This window comes from Syngnathus scovelli, chromosome 5, assembly GCF_024217435.2.
Source record: "Syngnathus scovelli strain Florida chromosome 5, RoL_Ssco_1.2, whole genome shotgun sequence".
Classification (NCBI taxonomy): domain Eukaryota; kingdom Metazoa; phylum Chordata; class Actinopteri; order Syngnathiformes; family Syngnathidae; genus Syngnathus; species Syngnathus scovelli.
The window spans coordinates 4,941,993-4,965,619 of record NC_090851.1 but is presented as its reverse complement, the minus strand read 5'-3'; the positions used below and the strand labels follow the sequence as shown (position 1 = coordinate 4,965,619).

At 41.3% G+C, this 23,627-nt stretch overlaps 3 protein-coding genes and 2 long non-coding RNA genes across 5 annotated transcripts; 3 read left to right on the top strand and 2 right to left on the bottom strand.

The window, feature by feature from the left end:
* The first annotated feature begins 123 nt into the window (after positions 1 to 123).
* ldlrb (low density lipoprotein receptor b) lies at positions 124 to 14,557 on the top strand. The gene is made up of 18 exons (XM_049721065.2): positions 124 to 324; positions 2,426 to 2,545; positions 2,734 to 2,856; positions 3,022 to 3,399; positions 3,767 to 3,889; positions 4,094 to 4,216; positions 4,371 to 4,493; positions 4,568 to 4,696; positions 4,773 to 4,944; positions 5,026 to 5,253; positions 5,314 to 5,432; positions 5,508 to 5,647; positions 5,911 to 6,052; positions 6,123 to 6,275; positions 6,339 to 6,473; positions 6,835 to 6,909; positions 6,996 to 7,153; positions 13,884 to 14,557. The coding sequence occupies exons 1-18, from the start codon at positions 249 to 251 to the stop codon at positions 13,920 to 13,922; spliced, it is 2,556 nt and encodes an 851-aa protein (XP_049577022.1). The 5' UTR covers positions 124 to 248; the 3' UTR covers positions 13,923 to 14,557.
* On the bottom strand, positions 151 to 1,837 carry LOC125969242 (uncharacterized). Its single transcript, XR_007481509.2, has 2 exons — positions 1,775 to 1,837; positions 151 to 658 (listed from the first exon to the last, which is right to left on the bottom strand). It is a non-coding gene; the product is annotated as an uncharacterized lncRNA (long non-coding RNA).
* Positions 7,488 to 13,808, bottom strand: LOC137840306 (uncharacterized). The gene is made up of 2 exons (XR_011086862.1): positions 10,932 to 13,808; positions 7,488 to 10,854 (listed from the first exon to the last, which is right to left on the bottom strand). It is a non-coding gene; the product is annotated as an uncharacterized lncRNA (long non-coding RNA).
* Positions 14,558 to 17,512: 2,955 nt separating the features above from the next.
* On the top strand, positions 17,513 to 20,800 carry ap1m2 (adaptor related protein complex 1 subunit mu 2). The gene is made up of 12 exons (XM_049721101.1): positions 17,513 to 17,744; positions 18,202 to 18,358; positions 18,448 to 18,515; positions 18,622 to 18,752; positions 18,819 to 18,966; positions 19,190 to 19,316; positions 19,387 to 19,529; positions 19,602 to 19,673; positions 19,757 to 19,915; positions 20,014 to 20,139; positions 20,287 to 20,362; positions 20,599 to 20,800. Exons 1-12 carry the CDS (start codon positions 17,703 to 17,705, stop codon positions 20,622 to 20,624), a joined length of 1,275 nt encoding a protein of 424 aa, XP_049577058.1. The 5' UTR covers positions 17,513 to 17,702; the 3' UTR covers positions 20,625 to 20,800.
* Positions 20,801 to 20,949: 149 nt separating this feature from the next.
* Positions 20,950 to 22,777, top strand: cdkn2d (cyclin-dependent kinase inhibitor 2D (p19, inhibits CDK4)). The gene is made up of 3 exons (XM_049721119.1): positions 20,950 to 21,326; positions 21,552 to 21,718; positions 21,896 to 22,777. Exons 2-3 carry the CDS (start codon positions 21,584 to 21,586, stop codon positions 22,247 to 22,249), a joined length of 489 nt encoding a protein of 162 aa, XP_049577076.1. The 5' UTR covers positions 20,950 to 21,326; positions 21,552 to 21,583; the 3' UTR covers positions 22,250 to 22,777.
* Positions 22,778 to 23,627: the final 850 nt, after the last annotated feature.

The window sequence follows — 23,627 nt, the reverse complement described above, 5'->3', positions numbered from 1 at the left end:
GTGACGGGAAGTGCCCGCAACAAGGTTGCCAATGCCAACTCATTGCCTCCGCCTCCACGGTGTCTGATTTCAAACATCACGCCACTGCTGTAGATCCGCCCTCTCGGTCGTCCTGGTTCCAAGATGACAAGTAATGTTCATTCGTTTGCATTTGCTTCTTCCAACACGCAGTGTCCAGGCAAAACACGGAAGCCCTCACGCAGCACTGGAACCTCGCCCCATCCTCCGCACATAATTTTCTTGTTCAAATGGGAAAAAAACTGTTGGATATGAGGCGACTGAGCTTTTGCCTACTGATGCTTCTTCATTGCTCTGCACTGACAGGTGAGGACGCGCACGTTATCACTTTACTGCGTACATGTTGATGCATAAATAAAAAATATATATTTAAAAAAAATCTCTGGTTACAAGAAATATTTTAACTAACCTAAGTTTTCAAGCTGGGTTCAAAAAGAAAATTGAAATAGAAATAAAATCAACTTGCCGGCCGGTTGTCCTACTTCCGGTAGGCGTGGCTGAGTTGTTTGCTGCATCATGAATTTGACAGTTGAAATTGCGTTTGGATTTCTCCTTGGGCCAAGTGTCACCTTTTCTGCACGACATTTTGCTCCACGTTCAGACGAAATAATTATAGATGAGTTGACTTCAAGCTTCAAACCTTGACGCAGATATACAAAATACTTTTATTCAATGTTTTCATCATTACCATCAAGTTTATTTTCTGTTTAGAATAGATAACATATTATTCTCTTTTAGTGATGCGCAAGGCAGCCTTTTCAACTGTTGTGGTAATTATCCGAGTCATGCTTCTGCGCCACATCCTGTAGTAGTTTCATCATCTGGCATCATGTGGCAAATATACTACACGCTTTCACCATGCTGGTTGTTAAGTAACACTTCAAGAAGCAGTCCTAATTTCGGGAAGTGCACCCAAAGAATGTGTGACGCATTTCTGGATGGAAACCCACCTTGAATAGGTTTTTTTTTTTTTTTTTGCATGTTGTAATTTATTCCAGACACACACATGGCCATAAAGAAGGATTGTTCAATTATGATGCACATGTGATCCGAGTTTCCGCTGTCAGATGACTAGTATGCTGTTTTAAAGTGTTTGAGTTGCTTTTCAATTGACCTTAAATGGCAGCGATGCTTGCCAGTGGGGTAAAAATAGCCTCCATAAACAGAGCATGTGTCAACGGTCAGTCAAAAAGTACTAGTAACTATGTGATGGCATTTGATATTCTCATAAAGTGAATCTAGCTGTAACAAGTAAATATTGTTATTGTAAAATTAATCTACGTGCACTTGATGTGCCTAAGACACAAACCAGGTCCTCGGTGGGAATTGTGCGTCATTTTCTGACTCCTGACCCATTTCACGAGGCCGCCAGGGGAAGATTAGTTCTGGGAAATGAAAACATTCGCCTTGTTTCCATTCTCTGAAACAAGGCCTTGTATGCTTTAGTTTCCATTCTCTGAAAGAAGGCCTCCGTCTGAGTTGAGTTGTAGTCGTGCGTGACTTTTCAGCAGATGGTGGGATGCGTTTCGGAGCTGTTGCAAATGTCGTGGTCAGTTTGTCGTCGGTGTGCGTCAACAAAACAGCTGCATTCACTTTGGATACTATTCTTGTAAATTGTAAAAGATTATCGTGAGGGAGATTGAGGTTTGGGCGGGGTTTCTGTATCAAATTGTTTCTCTAAGCAGGTGGGCCTGTCTGCTCTAACTGATAATCTGAAGATTTTAATAAGTATTAGAATTAGTCAGGCAGTACTTACTGTCTGGTTACCTTGGCGACATTGTGGTGGGGCCAATCAGCAGCCGGTGGCGTGATATTCCTTCCGCGCCATTGTCTTAAAGGGCCAGTCTGTGTTTCACATAAGCCCAGAAATACCCTTATTGGAGGGATTTCAACAAAATAATTTTTTTTGACTAGTAGAATTGATCTGTTGCTTTAGTTTGTCAATGAATCAGATTAACGCGCATTTTTATTTTCATCCCAATATCTACAAAAAAAAGACATTATTGTATTTCATAGTTATTTTTGAATAATCATTATTTAAAGTACTATAGTATTTTTTTAATAATTGGTTTGGTCCATAACATGTCAGAAAATATGCAGAAATATTTATCAGTGTTTTACAAAGTGATAGCAAATGTTTGCACATGTTTTATTTTGATTCAACACGAGGACAAGTCCGTTTTTGTGGAATACTTACTGCGAAATGCAAACAAAAAATGTGTTTTTGTTATCAGTGGCCTTTTAACTGGAACTTTTATCCTGTTTGCAAAGTTAAACAACACGACAAGGTTATCAGTATTTTTTGTGTGTGTATATTGACATAACCTAACCTTTCTAAAACATGCTCTGAATATTGATTAACGTTTTCTCCTGATTTAACTTGCATTTATTTTTCATCCTCATCCAGCATTCGAATGCAGCTCCGATCAAATCACGTGCGCGAATGGCCGTTGCATCACCCGCAGGTGGGTTTGTGACGGCTTTGACGACTGCGGCGATGGAACTGACGAACTGCCTGAAACATGCGGTACGTTTCTCACTCCTGCATGCAACTTTTTATCGACACGTATACATTTCTATCAACCTGGATTTTGTATAATGCATTTTTCAATGAAGGAATTTGTTGTGAATCCTCTCATCCATTTTCCAACGCTTATGTATAAAAAACATTTTTTCAGTAGATTGCATTTCAATGCTTTCCGTTTGTGTCCTCAGAGGCCAGAAAATGTCTGGCGTCGGAGTTCAGCTGCGGTGCCCCCGAGCATCGGTGTGTGCCGCTGAGCTGGCACTGCGATGGAAAAGTGGACTGTGCAAACGGCACTGATGAACTAAATTGCAGTAAGTTTTTAATTCGGAAAACAAATTATACATAGTGTACTTTAATATGTTCTTTTCTGTCATCTGTGCTGTTTCATTTGTACTCAACATGAATATTATATATCAAATACTGTAAAAATGGCCAGATTAGTGTTGACCTGCATCTTCCTGCCTCCTCAACCACAGCTGCAAAACAATGCACAGACGAACAGTTTCGCTGCAATTCCGGCCAATGCATCTCCACCAGCTTCGTGTGCGACCACGACAACGACTGCCCGGACGGCTCCGACGAGGCTTCCTGCCCGAGACCCACTTGCAGCCCGCTCTTCTTCCAGTGTAACAACACGGCGTGCATGCTCGATATGTGGCGCTGCGACGGCGAGAACGACTGCAGCGACGGCTCGGACGAGTGGCCGGAGAACTGTGCGGACAAGCCGCCCCAGAAGAAGGTTGTGACTTGTAAGGACCATGAGTTCCAGTGTGCTGATGGAGAGTGCATTCCCGAGAAATGGCGCTGCGATGGAAGCGCGGACTGCAACGATCAGTCAGATGAAGTCAACTGCAGTGAGTTAATAATTATAGTTAGTTAATTTTATAAAGGCCTGACTATTTTTTTGCCCTCCACACAAAAATATGACGCAACCATTAAACCAATGTCAAAAGTTTTTTCATGGATAAAATTGATGCTGATTATTTTAAAATACCTGAAGGTCAATCTGCCTCAGCTACATTTTTCAAAACATCCCAACTCTGTGCTTTTGTGCAAATCTGGAAAGATTAGGGGAAAAGTGATTTTTAACAATTTTGCTACAATGTACATTGTATGGTGAACCTAAGATTACCCACAGATTATAATTTTCCCATCCTTTGTTGTTTTTAACCAAATTCCACTTTAATACTATATCTCCCTCTTTTTTTTTTTTCTTTCCAGCTCGCCCCACTTGTCTCCCAGATGAGTTCACGTGTAGTGACGGCACTTGTATCCACGGCAGCCGCCAGTGCGACAAAGTAAACGATTGTTCGGACTCCAGCGATGAGATCGGCTGCCATGCAGGTGACTCTTTATTTTTGTAACCTGATTGTTTTACATAATCTATTTATTGTCATTTTTGAAAAATTTATAAAAATTTGTGGTGATTATAAATTTGGATTGAATTTCTCATCTGGAAATTGGAAATTTTGTGTTTTGAAAATCATGTACAATCAAAATTTGGAATGCATATTAAATGACCGCTGTGACTGCTCATGATCATCCTAGAAAATGTGTGTGACGGTGCCACTGAGTTCCAATGTCACAGCGGGGAGTGCATCAACATGGCCAAAGTGTGCGACACGCGGAGAGACTGTCGAGACGGTTCCGATGAACCCGTCGACCAATGTGGTAGGTGTTGCCCTTTCTGCTCTCTCCACTGTTCTGGAAAAATTGACTGGCTGTTGTTACTGGACACTTCAGTCATTGAGTATAAAAATGTGTCTTTGCAAAGATAATCAATCTCTATTGATCATTGTGTTGATTGTTGTGTGTGTTCTGGCAGACCACAACGAATGCTTGGTCGGAAATGGCGCTTGCGCCCACGGTTGTATTGATCACAAACTTGGCTACAGCTGCTCCTGCCCTGTTGGATTCATACTGAAGGCGGACAACAGAAGCTGCGAAGGTGAACATGGCAGAAGAGTTGAGATATGTGGAGAAATTTCAATAAATGCTAACCGCAGCTTTTTGACCTCGCAGACATTGACGAATGTGCCGAGCCAGACACTTGCAGCCAGATTTGCATCAATGAACCCGGCAGCTACAAGTGCGATTGTAAAGACGGCTACGAGATGGACCCAGCTAGCAAGACGTGCAAAGCCGTTTCAGGTAATGTTCGGGAATACGAATCACATTTAACGCTCCGGAATGGAGACCACATTTTTGATCTCGCCGTTTCTTCCAGGCACCACGGCCGCACTTTATTTCACCGATCGGCATGATGTGAGGATGCTGACGGTGGATCGGAGTGACTACATGCCTGTGATGAGCGGGCTGAAGAACGCGGTGGCTTTGGACATGGACATCTCAAACAAGATCATCTTCTGGTCGGACCTTTCCCACAAGAAAATCTACAGGTTAAAAATCTATCAAAGTGTCATCTGTCAAGAATCATCTCAACATAGGCCAAATATTTATGCTATGTCGATTTGAATCAGCTGCGAGATGGACACGGCCGCTAACTCCTCCCAGCACACGGTGGTGATCGGCACTGGGATCGAGGCCCCGGAAGGCCTCGCCGTCGACTGGATCCACGGCAACATCTACTGGACCGACAGTTCTTTACAGAGCATCTCTGTGGCCACCACAAATGGCCACAAGAGGAAAACACTGATCACTGACAATCTTCAGAAGCCAAGAGCCATAACGGTGGATCCCGTGAACAAGTAAGTTGAAACGCTTTGTTGATAATCGGTACTGAGCGTAATTCAAACCGTCTTTGTCAGTTTCATGTACTGGACTGACTGGGGCGAGACGCCGAGGATAGAAAAGAGCGGCTTGAACGGAGCTGACCGTGTTGCCTTGGTAACCGACGACATTGTGTGGCCTAATGGAATCACCCTCGGTAAGTTCGCATCCTTCACTTGTCATTTTGAAGCCGATCAAGATGAGCAAGATAGGCAATAATGTTTCTCGACAGACCTCGTCAACCAGCGTCTCTATTGGGTGGACTCCAAGATACACAAGCTCTCCAGCGTGGACGTGAACGGCGGGACCAGACACACACTCATCGTCAGTAAAGAAAAGCTCTTGCATCCCCTCTCGCTGGCTGTGTTTGAGGTTAGTGAAGAAGTCTATAAATAGTCTATACATTTTGTTTTTTTCCTCTTGCAGAGAAATTGGCTCAATAAAATTTTCTGCGTAGTGTTTCATTCACAACTCTGTCCTCAAATGTGGGTGTGTGCACAATTAACTAATTATTTCATAGTAATGTGGCTTCCACTTGTGGATGTTGCCAAGCTCATTTCGTGCTGAGCGTGTGAAATGTTGCGTGCACTTCTTGTAAAAAAAGTACTGGTTAAAATATATTTTCTTTTAAACAGGATAAAGTGTATTGGACCGACACGGGCAACAAAGCTGTTTACAGCGCCAACCGTGAGACGGGACACGACATCAAGATGCTGGCCTCCGACCTGTACCAGCCGGAGGACATCGTGCTCTTCCACGACCTCAAGCAACCGAGCGGTACATAGAAATCAGCACAGCTCAGATGAACACAAGGCTTCCATTCTTGAACGTTTTCTTCTGCTTGTAGGTTCCAACTGGTGCACAGAGAAGAACCGTATGAATGGAGGCTGTGAGTTCCTGTGCCTTCCTGCTCCTGTCATCAACCAACGCTCGGCGAAATATACCTGCGCCTGCCCTGATCACATGAGCATGGCGGCTGACATGAGGAAATGTGTGGAAGGTAGGAATTTCCTCAGAGTGGCTCGTGAAACCCTCAGAAACTGATTCGTATTTGGGCCATCAGGCTCAGTAGCGCCAGAGGATCGGCCGCTTCCAACAAATACCTCAACTGATGCCGAAACAACCACGACTACCTCAAGAACCAGCTCCCAGAACCCGGATGTCTCCCCTCGACTGAAACCTTCAGCTCCAGCTCAAAGTAAGTCACATCTAGTGGCGCTCTAAAAGTATTTCCTGAAGAGGGGTGTCGAACTCGGCCTCGTCTCGTATTACAGTATAGGTTACACAACAAACGACTCACTAGTTTTGAAATCAGATTAGCATAAACTGTTCAAATTTTTAAAAAGATGAATGGCAATAAAAATTGCTAGAAACTTCTCTATTTTTTAAAAGTCAAGAGAATTTTCAATTGTAGTATTGACACAATTTGTCTTGTCACATTTGAGTTTGACACCCCTAGTGTAAACCCACTTTTATTTATGAATTATTCTAGCAGTTGTATATTTTTTATGAAAGAATGAGCCATATAGCAAAGATTATTTTCTGTTCTTTTTTTTTAGCCAACAGACTTACAGACGGGACCACCGAGGAGCACTCGTCCCACACTGCTGGTCTCTTCATCGTAATTCCAATTGGTAAACATCCTCCAAGTCAAGCTTCCTCTTTCTCTGCATTGTCTCACATTCAAACCTCACCTTGGTGCCTTCTTTTTTCACGCCAGTGGTCATGATCATGCTGTTATTTGGAGCCATGCTGCTCTGGAGACACTGGAGACTTAGGAACACCAACACCATGCACTTTATCAACCCCGTTTACCAGAAAACCACAGAAGACGAGATGCAAATCTGCAGGAACTCTGAAGGCTACGTCTATCTGCAGGTAATCCTCACAACTTATTGATACTTAATTGTTAAATGCGTTGAGGCCAAATGGCGTGCGAAACTGTAATCCAAAGACCTTGCTTGCTTAAAACCCAGAAATGTTTTTTTTTTAACCTGTGTGAGTTCATTACACTCTGCTGTGTTCAAGTGCATCATGGAAAATTGACAACTCTTCCGCACGAGTACTGTCGTAATTTATAAGGATGAGTTTAGGCGTGTTTTTTTTTCTGGTACTCAGTTGTACCAAAAGAAGTCACTACATATTTTAGTACTTGTTAGAGATTTGCTCACTCCAACTTATTTTGCAAGAACCAAAACAGGAGACAAGCAAGTTCTTTTAGACACCTGCAGGTGGAGAGTCCATTCGTCGCTGTCTGAACAGCGATTATCGAATGAAGTCTGAACTCTCCTTCCTGCAAGGGCATATTTATTAGGAGGAACAGAGTGGGGGTGAGAGTGGGGGTCAGAGTAGACAAATGGCCGAAGCCCCTGGCTGATCAAAGCACAGCAGGGGGTCCTTCACGATGTTGTGTGAACTAAACAACTTTGATTGCTTCCTCTGCAGCTAGTCACTTTGTTCTACTACTTTTGTTAAGACAGGACAGGCGAGTTTAAGTATTACAGGTTACATTCCAACATAATCATAGGATCAAGATAACCTGGAAAACCCTAACATCTCCCTCCTGTTTTATCATATGATTATGTCACCCCAAACAACAAAGACAAGTAAGAAAAAAACACATATATATGTATAATGAAGAAAGAAGAATAGGAAAAATAAAAACAACAAACAATGATAGCAACACTTTCCAGTGAAGATGAGGCATTACCTTAATACCCCAGATCAAACTTATTGTGTAAGCGAAAAACCTGCTGGCCAGATGTTATTAGCAGGAAAATTCTTACACGGTCCCTTTGCCTTAAGGCGACCAGAATGCTATCAATAAAAACAAAAAGAAAAACAAAGAAACAGTACATCAGCGTATCCATTACTTGCGAAGCATATTTGATGGTCAAATCAACAAGTTTCCGTAATACATGCTCAACAGAACAGCATCTACGCAATCCACGTCTCATTATCATTATCACAACTGTCACGTCTAAGAAGTTGTATATGTGCCCGTGTTTTCGTCAGCTGATGATGTTCTAGTCTGTAGGTGAGGTCTGTCACACACACCGGCGCACACACTCGTGTCCAGTTGGCAGGCAGCATCGGACAACTCCTGTGACCACAAAACCATGATCCGTACTGAACAGGCACGTGCACTCATAGGATGCAGGTGAGGCAGTGCCTCTGAACTTCTGGATGAAGTAGGTCCCGTCCGATGGTGCAGCCATGTTGGTAGTAGAGCCCTTACACCTTGAAAACGGCTCTCTCATCCTGGCACACAGCGGTGATGTCCAAAGCTCCCATCCAGTTTCCTCCTGGAGAGCAGTCGTCGTTAATGCATTTGTGGGTCCTGCAACCTTGGGTGCAACATGTGTAGTCAGCAAGACTTGGAATGGTCCCTCCCGTCGTGGCTGGCCCAGTTCCTTCCTTTAATGACCTCGATGTAGACCCAGTCTACTGGATTTATGGGGTTGTCGACCTGTGAGGAGGAAAGATCAAGCGGCAGTAAATTTGTCTTTGACACAGTTTGAGCGTCCTGATCATATAATCTGCCAAGGACTGCTCTTCATCTGTTGTTTGCAACTCTCGTAGTCAATTGTAGTGCCCATTTAACTGGCAAATAGGAATGTTTGCGGGAAGAATTTGAACACTTCCTAATGATTCCCTTTAACCAAAAACTATTTATGACAGGGGCGTTCCCATTTATTGCCTCCTGGTTTAAAAGAGATTGTCTTACCCATGCCTTCTTTCTCCTCACACGCTCGCATCCACACAGGGTGTGAACACACACACACACGCACACGCACCCACGCAGACAAAGAGATTCTAATCCATCTCTCATGTAGCTTCTCTTGATAGAATCTCCTATCGGTAACTGTATAGCAGACGTTTTAGCATATAATCCCATACTCTGCTCTCTCACTTCTACTTTTCCATGTCGGTGCAGTCGTAGGTGGCCCCTATTGCAGTCATTGTCTTGTTAACTGTCGCCTTGTGACTCCTATGCATGACTGTGTGAATGTCAAAAATTGAACGTACCTAACTTTCTGACCATCCAACCTCCACTGTGGTATAAAAAACCTTACTATTGTATTGAGTAGGTACATTGAGCAACCTAGCTTCCTCCTGACTGCCAAATGTCCTGTTCTAAAATTTATATAACTCGACCTCTACGTTTTAAGCTTGATGGGCCAAAATATAAGATCTTGCTCTTGTTTCCTACCGTTTTAGCCTATTTGTTTTATCCAAATCCATTCAATCTCTGATTATAATCTGTAGCCCTACGTATTTTTCAAATTTTTATTTATTTATTTATCAAATCTCCTCAGTTCTGTCAAACTCAGTGCACAATGAACCTCCCTTCCACTTTGAACCAAGCTTCACCAAATTTGGGAACGCCGTAGCAAGGAGTGCGATTTGGTTGTCAGACACTCCAAGTCCATATCTTTTTGCCGCACTTCACCCTATCAAGTTGGTGTTCTTTTGTTGTTGCTTCAGAGCGACCCCATCCATCACTCTTGAATGAGTCCATTGTTCAAATGAGTCAATTTTCATCATTGTGAGTTCCTCCGCTTTTCACTGTCTTTTCCGTCCCCGAGGATGTTGTATTTCCTCCGGAGTGTACTTGTCCTCCTCCAAGCACAACAGCAGTCTTTTCTTGTCCTTCGCCAAAGGTCAAAGGTGCTTCAGAGCCAGGCACCATTTTGTGGTTGTTCACGGCTGCAGGCGAAGTCTCGGATTGGGTTTCAGGGACTCTGACACTGAGAATGACAAGCTGGGACGTAAAAACTTGTAAGACTATTTCCAAATGTAGCTGCTTCCATCAATTTGCTGGTAATGTTTATTTACCAAACTTCAAATTCTCCTAATAACAGCGGTCTCGTTTTTATATCGTAAATCCTGCAACTCATCCTATTTTTGAGCTACATTTTATCTATAGTTCCAATTTAATCAGACAGTATGTTGTCTTCTGTATCATTATTGAAGATCAACTCATCGAGGTCTGCTTTCCACATCAAGCCCTGATCTGTATGTCTTGACCTCTCACATGTTATTGTCATGCTTGCTCAAAAATGTGATTTAGAGTATGGTGCTGTGAATTCTCAATCTCCCCAATGAAATTGGATCCCACCTCGTAGTTCTTATCTTTCTCATGTTCCTGTTAGCCTGCAATTGTCCAAATCAAAAATGTTTTCTTTTAACTGTCTTTCTTTTGAACCTCTAAATCTCTCGTGTTGCTAAACTATCTACACCAGAACAAAAGATTTACCACAATATAACACCAAATGTATTCGAAAATTCATTGTCATAAAGTGTTGTATTATTACTATCTTCCACTATCTGTCCTAGTCCTACTCACTCCCCCCCTTCTGAGGCTTGGCAACGCCCATGCCTCACACCTTGACAAACTTTTTGGGAGAATGCGTTCTTTACTACATACGATTCCATCATTATTTAATTTGACTTTCTTTCCAAAACGCTTCTCAATTTCTCAGTTCACACATCTTCTACATGTGTTACTGGTTCTCCAGTTTTTTTTCTAGTTAATTATCAATCCAAAAGCTACGTGTTTCTTTCTAACATTCAACCTGCTCAAAATCACTCTTTCATCAAAGTTGCTCTACTAATTTTCTATAGTAGTCGCCAACAACTTCAACCATTCAACCTGTAATTTCTTTTCATTCAGGCTATCATTCATCAATGTTCATTTGCATCTCACACGCAGTCTCCAAAAAGGAGTCTTTCTATCACATTGGTCCCAATTCATCCAAGCTCACCACACAACATTCATATATCATTTTCAACTTAGGTTTCCTGGTAGAACAATCCACCAATTCGAAAAAGACTTAACTAAACCAAACAACTGGCAAATTAATCTGAATTTTTTTCTTTGTTTTTAAATTTGAAGAACTCAATCTCTCAGATTTAGCTTGCATTTAGAATTTTGCATAATCTTATAACACAACCAATCAATTATTCCTATTAAATGTAGCATTGCAAAATCTTAAATCCACAATTTAGCTTCTTCCAATTCCTGAAAGCATGTTCTGTCATTTTTTTTCTTCGAATTTCTCATGTGGGCTCGACACTTAACATGCACTAGTGTGGATTAGTTTCTGCTTGCAAACAGATTTCTCTCTTTTTCCCCTCATTTTTATCTATCAAAATCATTTCTGTTCTGCGGTGCAAATTGGATAGACCACAGTCTAGCAATTTTTTTTTTTTTTTTTATATACTAAAACTTTAGCCAATGTTCATCATTTTAACATATACGCACACACATGCACAGCTCTCACATGCAAAAGGTAGTTTCCAGCACCAATGATTCGTCACAGGCTGGCCATTTCCTGTGGTCGATCATGAGCTGGTCCCTCCCATGCACACGAGGACAGCACATTCTAATTTTATTTATTTATCTTCTAGAAGCAAGTTGCATTTCTTTACCACTTGATTTGCATATTTTAACTTCAGTGTAACACAATTTGAGCTCTAGTCATTTGTAATTTGGGCATACAAACAGCATTGTCATACTTCTTGTGTGAACAGGATTTCTAATAATCTAAAAAAAAATTCTAATAATCTGACAATGACATGTTTTGCTGTCATATGAGCATCTATTCTTTCTTTCTCTGTATGAGCATAAGCGGTCAAAGAGGAGGAAGCTTGTCATGCTAAAAATTTGGCTTCTCCTCTGCTCTTTCCTCCACCCTTTGATTGATATTGTTTTGCAAAACGACACTCTCGTGTGAAGTGTCCTCGTCTCCCACAGTTCCAACAGTTGTCAGAATCTCGTGGGGGTTTTGAATTATATGGCGGCCTGCGACCTTGTTGGTATCTAACTCTTCCTCTGCCCCTTTGGGAACTTTGGAAGAAGATCGTTGTATCTTCATTTAGATCATTATCATCATCTAGATGAAATACATCAGAACTTTTGCCTATCTCAATCCCTTTATCAGCGTCTCCGGGCCACTGCATGTTTTTTGTAAACCAAGCAGTGTCCGCTTCCACCAAGTGTTTTCTCACCCAACTGCCCATTTCAGGGCGGAAATTAGTGAGGAGCGCATTTTTAAGCTGTTGTTGATAAGCACTCTCAGCTGTATCATTGAATGGGATGCCACTATGCACCCTGAATTCTTTTTCAAATCTCAATTGAATGGCGGCCTCATCACTTTTCAACTTTCTATCTTTTGTCTTTTGGATTTGTTCTCTTCTTTCTTGTGAAGCCTTCAACCACATTTTAGCACAATCCAATTCACTCTCTTTTCTTTTCTTTTTCAGTCCATTTTTCTTTTTATCCACACTCTCTTCCAAAACATCAACAACTATCTTCCACACTTCAACTCTCAACTTCCCTTCTACTCCATACTTTTTCTTCCACTTCGGCATATATTGCATGCAATTAAGAAATCTACTCGCCATGTACTTCTCATCTCCGTCAAGAGGTAGAGATTTACCGTTTTTATTTCCCATCTTAATTCTAGTAGTTCTAGGTTATACAATTTATTTTTCTCAAAAATATTATTATTATTATTATTATTACTATTTATTTATTTATTTATTTATTTATGTCTTTGAGGATCCTCAATGCAGGTTTAAATTGACCTTTCAACAAATCACTAGCCTGTATCAATGCTAGAACTGCTTCTTAGTCAACTTATCCTACCAGTCACACACTCAATCACACAAACTCCAGCGCTTTTTTAGGCCTCATGGCTCGGACAAACCAAAGCCGTATCTCATAGCTCGGATAAACCAAAGCCGAATCTCATAGCTCGGACAAACCAAAGCCGTATCTCATAGCTCGGACAAACCAAAGCCGAATCTCATAGCCCGGACAAACCAAAGCCGTATCTCATAGCCCGGACAAACCAAAGCCGTATCTCATAGCTCGGACAAACCAAAGCCGTATCTTTAGCGCTTTAACTTACTTGTCCCCTGGTTCGTTGCACCGCCGGATCCCGTCAATCCACCTCTGTCAGACGAAGGCAGACCTAAGATGCTGGCCCAGCGAAGAATTCTCTTCCCAGGACTTTCTTTTCCAGGTCCTCCTAATGGACGCTGGCTTGTCGACAATGCAGCACGTCCTCCTTCGCCGGTCAGATGGTGGGTATGAGGATCCCGGGTTTCGGCACCAAAATGTTAGAGATTTGCTCACTCCAACTTATTTTGCAAGAACCAAAACAGGAGACAAGCAAGTTCTTTTAGACACCTGCAGGTGGAGAGTCCATTCGTCGCTGTCTGAACAGCGATTATCGAATGAAGTCTGAACTCTCCTTCCTGCAAGGGCATATTTATTAGGAGGAACAGAGTGGGGGTGAGAGTGGGGGTCAGAGTAGACAAATGGCCGAAGCCCCTGGCTGATCAAAGCACAGCAGGGGGTCCTTCACGATGTTGTGTGAACTAAACAACTTTGATTGCTTCCTCTGCAGCTAGTCACTTTGTTCTACTACTTTTGTTAAGACAGGACAGGCGAGTTTAAGTATTACAGGTTACATTCCAACATAATCATAGGATCAAGATAACCTGGAAAACCCTAACAGTACTCCACTTTTTGATTGCCTTGTACCTTGTACGAATACAATGACACTGAACTCGAATATAATTTTTGTTTTCACAGAGGCAAATGCTGTGTACGGAGGACATAGACATTGCATGATAACATGCCAAAGACATTCACTTTGTTTTTTATTGGTTTTCCCGCACAAAGAGAAATGAAGCCATTTTTGTTTTCCTGGCGTTACTTTATCATTGCTGTGACTTTTTGACCTTGACGCAATCCAAAGAAGCACCAGACATGGTTGGATTAGGCAAATGAAGGGGGGGGGTCGTCATGCAAGTCAAACCTCAACATTTTGTCAGAATGAAGTTCAGAAGACGACACTTGCACATTTTATTTTTCTTTTGTGCCGGTTTGAATGTAACCAACAGCTTTGGTAATATATTTATTCTTGGCTGCTGCCTTTTGCTACTGTAAAGCGCCCAATGATTCCAGGATTCAAAAGCCAGTGATGTCTTAGAACACAAGCGTGCCTTTCAGACGCATTCTGGTAGTTAATGTCCATTATTGTTATAGCTCAGACCAGTAGTTTTTTTTTTTTTTTCCCAGCCATGACAACCGTAAAGAATGTTAAAGTTTTTGTTTACTTGGTAAAAGTGTGTTGCTTTGTGATGTGTTTGTTACATTGCGTCTGAATGGGAAATATTATAAATAATATAATAATATATTAAATATAATAGGAAATAGGGTTGGCAGTTTGCTTTCTAAATGTGTACGCTGCTGAATTTCCTGTTTCCTGGTTTATATAAACCAAAAATGAAGAAGTTTCAATTGAAGATGTCAAATGTGACTCTTGAGTAGTGATAAAAAAATGTATATAGTGTGCAAATATTTTTGTAAGACACTCAAACTGTTTCCTTTTCTGTGTGCGCTGAATCGGGAAATATTTTTATTTATTAATGTGGTGGATAATGTTATGTTGTTGATTGTGTGGTATTGCTGTAAAATCCCCAAACTGAATCATATTCTGGACATATTTAAGTGTGATATAATTATCACCATTGTGTGCTGTTTTAATACTTGGCATTTCCATTGTGAACATTTGGAAATGCACAGTCTTTTTTTTTTTAAATAAGTTTTAATTATATTTTAATTGCGATTGGCTGGCAACCAGCAAGACTGGTTCAGAAGATTAGTGAAAAAATTCTCAATTAGTCTTTTCACTGTTGTTTTATTTTCAGGCAAAACTATACATTCAACAAATGACCTACAGGTCTTGGCTCTGTGCAGCTGTTAATCTTTTCTTTTTTTTTTTTTTGAGTGATGACAATCGCATATTATTTTTGATCGCTTGATTTTTGTATGACTTTGTTTCCACTGTGAAAAGCAAGGCACACATAAAGCACTGTTAACTTATCCATATCATACATTGCTTGTTTAGTGCCCGTATTTTTGTCACGTTGTGTTTGCCTTTTTAGAAATAAAATAAAAAAAGTTACTGAAATGTTCAGTTTTTTTTTTCCAGATCTAAATGTATGATTTGGCCATTTGAGTACCTTTTGCTCTCTTAAAAAATGTTATCTCATACTACATACGTGAAATAGCTTTTTTAAAGATTGTTGCTCTTAGATTGTGTATGATGGTATGAATAGATTCTCTAAACTCTTTTATCATTGAAGCTGATCTCTCTAAAAACTGTCTTGTCATCTAAGGTGAGAGAGAAAGAGAGAGAGGGTTGAAAGAATATAGTAGGCTACCTATACCCAAGCGATTAACCGAAACAACTTAGTTAAGGAACACCCAACAAGATGTGTATTGATCAGAAATATTGCTACAAACCAACCTGTTTATTTCCAGTTCTTTCCATAAATATTTAAAACTGTGTTTGCGTGGTCTTGAAACCAAAGAAGGTTACCCTGTGAGGGATCGTTCCTCATTTTCGCTTATGGTTGCCGCAGCAACGTGGCTGCCGTGGGTAATTAAGTGAGGTTAGTTCTCAAACTGTCATGATGAGGCAACACTTGTGCAGACCCACGCTGCACGTTATACCAGTTGGAATTGCCACATGCATGTGTGCTATGTTGTCAATCCGGATCTGGCATTCACATTCCACAACCGAATGTTACGCCACTAGATTCGTTGACAAAGATTGTTTGATTTTTCTTTCATGAATTAATTTAAATGTTATCCGCCACCATGCATAAGTGAAGTGCATTTTCGAGTCTTTGCATCATGCAAACGTTTTGACACATCCTAATGAGGCTGCCATGCTATTCCCATGAGGTGACAGGCAAATTTGTCTCATGCATCACCTGCTCCACCCATCCCACATCCTCACCTCATGCCGTCGCCGCATTCTCATTGGCTGGCTTGCTGCGAGACTGGGAGGAGTCGCATCTCACGCCACCGCATCTTCTACGCAACCGGGGAGTGTCCGCGAAGATGAAACAGTGGAGGGTTGGGATGTACGTAGATGAAGATTATCCTCTGAACAATGGCACAAATTGTTCTATTGAGAAAGTCACAATCGATGTTTCACTTGGTAACCAATCAAATTCAATCACACGCAGCAGGGAGAAAATATGCTGTTTATGATAAGAAGCTATTGTAAATGGTCAAAGGCGTGGCAGATGGTGAATGTTATTTCCCAAGAGGTGCTTTGAATGTAATGATTCTCAATGTGACTCTTTGTGCTTTACAGTTCGGTTGTATTTAACTTTATTGCAAGAATGGATGGATAAATACATCTGTTTGTTTTATAACTTACGTTTATGTGCAACATATTACACTTAAATCGTATCGGTCACCCTTATAGTTAGGTGAAATGTTACTTTATTAGCAATAAAAACATTATTTGTGAAGCACTGGTACAGTAGGAAATGTCGCTAGTATCGATTACACAATGACTCACCACACTTGGTAACACCCCAGGTATTTTCAACAAGGCATTCTTTGACTAAGTCAACTCTGACTTCTTTTCCGCTACATGCTAATTCTATTTGTCCCTGGGCAACATTCTAGTTCTTGTTTTGTTTGTTTTTTCAGTTCCTGAGTGTTGAAATGTGAAACAAATAAAACAAATAAAAGAAAAGACCTTACTGCAGTTTAATTTCAGAAAAAGACAAGTTTATTTCTTGGAAATGTGGTGAGTGAGGTACTATATGTACAGATTTTAGTACTCTCAAAAGGTACTGCAGTTCATGACAAAAACTAACTTGACTTATGAAAAACATCATTAATGATGGTTTGCATTATTGCTTACAAAGAATGGTCTTCTGTATGATTTCTATATTATCTTCTTATTATCTATATAGCCAAACCGATGTGAGAAAATAGAGAGAAATAGTGACAACGACATCCATCTGGGCAAACAATTTTTTTTTTTTTTACAACAGGGTGCCATTGTTGATTCACGACCAAGGAATGTCCACACACAACTGATAAGAGGCTGTCCACATGGATGGAGGCCATGATACGTATCTACATGCAGTACTTATATAAATAAAGGTAAAGAAGAAGTAACACATGGCATCTGTAAATGCAGGGAAGGCGTGAAATGTATTTTGGAGTTTGTATCACAATAGTTATATTTTTTTTTATTTCTCAAAGGTACTAAACATCGTCCGAATATTTTGTTTGTTTGACCTCTGACTGAAAGTTATTCATGTCATTTGTGTGCACGCAGCGCCCTCGAGTGGTCACTTTGAGCGGTGCATCTCGTCCGGGAGGGGGCCTATGCAGGTGAGCCTGGTCAATGTTTCACCTGGATACGATGACGTCACGACGCGTTCAGGCGAAGCGTCGCGGTGAGGATTGCGGAGCACACGACCACGTTGATGAATTTCTTCGATGTGGATGTTTTTAGAGTTATAATTTATTTATTGAGAGTTGTGGACTCCGGTTGAAAACTTAAACCTGTTTGGTGCGCGTTCGGCCAGTATGTCTCTATCGGCTGTGTTTGTGTTGGACCTCAAGGGGAAGGTAAGATCGATATACTGTATGTCGTTGTTTCTGTTGTGATTTCACACTTTCAAACGACCAAAGTTTCCGGACATACCACTTTTAAAATGTACGTTTTAGACTATAAATGCTGCTTTAATTGTTAAACATTAATAGCGCTGTTAAAAATTAATGAAGCACCCATGACACTCATCTAGCATTACTTCTGTACTTCCGGGTTGAGCCACAGGTGTCCGTGGAGAACGCCTGCAGCAAATAAATCTGTTGCCCCTGAGGCTTGCTGCAAATATGAATTGGAAATAAAATTTGATCAAACATAATTTAATGGCAGTCCAAGGCCTTGTGTTTCTTGTAATGCTGTGTTTTAGGTTCTCAACTTTACAACTACACACAGGAAGCAAAATACTATGCTGCATTATGTCTAATTTAAACTTCTTTTTTTTGCACAATAAGCCATCTGATATACTTTTGCATTCAGGTGCTGATATGTCGTAACTACAAGGGTGATGTGGACATGGTGGAGATAGAACACTTCATGCCTCTGCTCATGCAACACGACGAGGAAGGTCTTATGTGTCCGGTGATGTCGCACGGCAACGTTCACTTCATGTGGATCAAACACAGTAACCTCTACTGTATCCACCTGTGCTAAAGTATTTAGAATTACAAAAAAAAAGTGCATGGTTGTGCTGTGTAAACGCTCCTTGACGTAATATTGCTGCAGTGGTGGCCATGACAAACAAGAACTCTAACGCCTCGCTCGTGTACTCCTTCCTCTATAAACTTGTCGAGGTGAGTGTGTATCCTTCTTATTTTTGTTTGTTTACTATTTTTCCAGTCCCATTGGAAATCAACCAGAAAAGTTATTTAAAGCACAGTTATTTTGTGACTTTTGCAGGTGTTCACAGAGTATTTTAAAGAACTGGAGGAGGAGAGCATTCAGGACAACTTTGTGGTCGTCTATGAGCTCCTGGATGAGCTGATGGATTTTGGATTTCCTCAGACTACTGACAGCAAGATCCTTCAGGAGTGAGTCTCAGCCAAGCACTCAAATCTTTTGGTCCAAAAGATGTTTCATTGTGTATTTTTATGTAGGTATATTACACAGGAAGGGGCCAAACTCGAGGTGGCCAAGTCAAAAGTGCCGACCACGGTCACCAACGCTGTTTCCTGGAGGTCTGAGGGCATCAAGTACAAGAAGAATGAAGTCTTTATTGATGTCATAGAATCCATTAATGTGTTGGTAGGTTTCTATTGCAACAAGCCAAATTCTACAACATAAAATTAAGATTTGAATACTTGTATTTTTCTTAGCGAAGCATGGTAGTCCATGGCCAGTTCAAAAGTTCAGGGTTCTAATCTTAGCAACAACAGGACTTGCTGACACAGCAAACTGTGTCGTTAAACAGTTTTTCTGTTTTGTAAATAATAAGAAGGTGCTAATAAACACATTTTTGCTAATTCAGGTGAATGCAAATGGCGGTGTGATGAGCAGCGACATCGTGGGCAGCATTAAACTAAAGACCATGCTTTCAGGGATGCCCGAACTACGACTCGGTCTCAACGACAGAGTGCTCTTCGCGCTCACCGGACGTACGTGAGCCGCGAACGCCTTTGTAAATCCACAACGTTGAATTCCTTGATAGTTATACCGACTGTTTAGGGGACAAGGGCAAGACGGTGGTCATGGAAGATGTGAAGTTCCACCAGTGCGTACGTCTGTCACGCTTCGAGAACGACCGCACCATCTCCTTCATTCCTCCGGATGGGGAGTCTGAGCTTATGTCCTACCGCATCAATACCCATGTTAGCATCTTTCACTATTTCCCTAATCCCTAAGGTTGTTTTTTGGACGTGTAAAATTGCCCCCTGTCACAGGTGAAACCACTGATATGGATTGAATCAGTCATCGAGAAGTTCTCTCACAGCAGAGTGGAAATCATGGTGAAGGTATGGTGTTTGAAATTCTATTAATTTGCTGAGCTTTCATTTTTCATGTAGTTCTCCTTTGTTATTATTTTGTGACACTTTAGGCAAAGGGACAATTTAAAAAACAATCAGTAGCAAACAATGTGGAGGTGAGGGTTCCCGTCCCCAGTGATGCCGACTCCCCAAAGTTTAAAACCAGCACGGGCCATGCCAAATATGTACCGGAGAAGAACATGGTGGTGTGGACCATCAAATCTTTCCCAGTAAGAATCTTTGACTACACTGTATGGGATTTGTCAACAATTTTGTGGAGAAAAGTTAAGTTTTTTTACCTTCACAAAATCTTTGTCCATCTATGTAGGGAGGCAAAGAGTTCCTAATGAGGGCTCACTTTGGTCTACCCAGTGTGGAAAATGATGAGCTTGAGGGCAAACCTCCCATTACTGTCAAATTTGAAATCCCTTACTTCACAGTTTCTGGAATACAGGTATGCTTGTGTGTTTATGCTGTTTCAAAACCTTAAACCATTTTGCGTGTCATGTTGCAATGAATATGATCTTCGAGGTGAAATTGGATGAAAATGTTGTGACAATTATAGACTGTCAAACGGTGTGTTTGAATCTGTTTTTAACAGGTGCGGTATATGAAGATCATAGAAAAAAGTGGTTACCAAGCATTGCCGTGGGTCCGGTACATTACGCAAAGTGGAGGTAACTGAATGTTTTTTTTTTTTCTTGTTTTTTTTTTCTACCCACCCTATGTTGTATGTGCCCACTGGCCTGTACACATGCACAATAATAGAGTAGCATATTTTTGTATGTATTTAATTGGAGTATTGTGAAAAGCATATTTTTCATATATAATTTATTGTAATCCTGAACATCATTAGATGTCAAGGTCTCCCAAATCTAATGAACATGTTTTGTTTGTTTATTTCTTTGTTTAGATTACCAGCTGAGGACAAATATCTGAAGTCTGAGCATTTGACAATCCACTGAACTACTCGACTGAGCACCTGCCTTTTCAATTTCACCTTAACTATTTGATGTTTCTGATCTTGAATAATAAGAGGGTGGATTTTTATTGTTATGACTGTTGAAAGCTTCTAGAAACAAATAAAGCTTTGTACTATTTCCCTTGAAATATAAGGTTGAGAGAATCTCACCATTTTTCTCAAGTCATGTTGATTCTTCATTTCCACCTTTATCCTGAGTTTGCAACACATACGAATGAATGCAGTATTGTATCGTGATTTTTTTTTCTATGACCGATGGAATTTCCAGACGATTGTTGTGTGAAAAGGGCAGAAATGAATGAAGTTCCTCCACAAACAAACGTACTCGAACCACCAGGTTTCTTCAGCGCGGGTTCTGATTGGTCGACTCATACTGTTGCCACGGTGATATCGTAGTAACGGGCACTGGCTCCGCCTCTTTACCATATAGGACAAGACCCCACCCTCTTGGCGAGCCCTTATTGGTCGACGCGTGCTCTCTTCACTGTTTGTAAATTGTATACTCGCGACGCGGCTGTGAGGCACTCAGCGCGCAAATGTATTTTCCTAATATTTCTAAACATTTAGCGTTGGTATTTCATTTAAATAATAACCGTCCTTGAGGATATCTGGTGAGGAAAGCTCCGCGACATCGCTAAACCCCCAAACAATCCATCAAGGTAGGCTTTTAATCCGCACCTTTCGCCGGTCTCCTTTATGTTAGCCGTTAGCCTGCTAGCTAATCCCCGTCAAAGATTCCGTTGACGTGCCCCGGGCGTCGCTTTTGGTTGCGTGTTCCGGAGAGACGGAGCCGCTCGTATGTCGTTTATAGTCGCCTTGAGGTTTGTTTTTTTCTTAATGTATATATCTGAGACGTCTCTCCTTCCTTCCGTCTCCGCTCCTAGAGAGCAGACTTAAAGACGAAGCGGAGACTGACATGGTTCACATGCACGGCGCCCGAGGATTAACGGGAGCCGCGGCCAGGGGGAACCTCGCTGAGGTGCGGAGGATCCTGGAGGAATGTAGGCTGCATCCCGATACGGTCAACGAGTTCGGGAGGACAGCGCTCCAGGTGAGCTACAGAGCGTTTTACAATTATGGGTTTTCTAATGAGTGGTTGGAAATCCCAGCAGAGTTTAGGCAATAGTCGTGAAGTGGTGAAACAACCACACACATTCACATTGATTCATTCAGGAGATGTAGCCACAAAAAAGTGTAACCCAAAGTCTCACTGAGTGTAGTTGTGCAGGTGATGATGATGGGCAACTCCAAGGTAGCTCGCCTGCTCCTGGAAAGAGGAGCCGACCCCAACGTGCAGGATGCGAGCGGGACCGCCCCAGTCCACGACGCCGCCCGCACTGGCTTCGTGGACACGCTGCAGGTCCTGGTGGAACACGGCGCCTCAGTGAACGTGGTGGACCACTGCGGTGCCCTGCCCATTCACTTGGCCATCCATGAGGGCCACCGCCACGCCGTGGAGTTCCTGGCCCCGCTCTCTGACCTGGGCCGCGCCAACGCTCGCGGCCAGACGGCTGTGGACGTGGCCCGGGCGTCCCAGCGACCAGACATGATCCGCCTGCTGTTTGCTTACATCCATTCGTAGTCTGGGTCTTGCGAGTTCCACTTTCTGTTCAAAACCTGGTGACTTGAATTTATTGGCATCTATGTACGTAAGTTTTCCTTTTCTTAGCTTGATGTTCATACGTGATGTGATGCACTTATGTGGTCTTGGCAGCTACTTTTCCGTTGGTTGTTTTGCACAGTGCAATGTAGGCACCTTATTGACTAAAACATATTTATCTGTTTGCTTTTTGAATTGGGAGCGCACATTAGTTTGATCCCCTCCCAGTGTTTTGCGTTCGTTTGGAACAATTGACTTGATTTGTTTGTCTTGTTTTTTTAATGTTATGAAACTTGAATTGGTGCAAAATGAACTTAACCTCCTCGCATGAAATTAGATGAACTTAGACTTTAAATTATTTATTGTTGTTGACATAGCAGTGATGATTCTTTGAATTTTTTTGAAAATGTTATTTATACCATGAATTTAATACTTTTAATACACAAGTGTATGAGTTCAGTTTGCTGCTGGAATATGAAAGCACAAAGTAAAGAAACTTTTGAAGTCAAACGGCTGTGTGTGCTTTGTTGTGTACATTTGTTTCACTTCAGGTCTCAAACAATGTGTGGCGAATAACACCATAACACCAATATCCAAACTAAAAAAAAAAACTTGACCTTTGACTCCTGACCCAAACAAAATGACTATGTATAGTAAGGCTTTTTTTTAATAAAACAAATGACCATGTATAGGACACTTTTTTTGCTGTTTTTTTGGAATGTTTTTAGAGCATTTTTTGGGGGGACTTTTTATAAACTCTTTATAAGGGTTAGGGCTAGGATAAGGGGATTTCAAACTAAAGTCAGGGGTTAAAAATGGGGTTTAAATATAAGGTTATGGTTTAAAATTCAGGTTAAGGTTAAAATATGGGTTCAGATTAGGGTTTTAAAATACCAATGATCGTGAGCAGCAGGGGGGGCCCCATTTCAACCCCTTACACTGAGTGCCAAGCAGGGAAGAAATGGGTACCATTGTTATAGTCACTGGTATGACTCGGCAGGGGTTTGAACCCACAACCTCCCAATCTCAGGGCGGACACTCTCCTCTTAGGCCACTGAGCTGGTAAACACTTGTATCGTAGTATAACACTTATAGTCGTTTTTAAATAACGTGTATATATACGCCTAAATATTGTTATCCAATAGATCTACTCCAATTTCACATTAGATTGCTGGTTTGAAATTTGCTTCTGGCGTCTTATTCCTTGTTTTTATATTCGCCAATTAAAACATAAAAATCAGCTTAATCATGCATTTTATTATTTTTTTTACCTCGTGTAGTGTACCAAAATATCCCATAATTATCTGCCTAAATAATTGTGACTAATTTAAAACTATTCTACTTGTTAATACCTACAAAA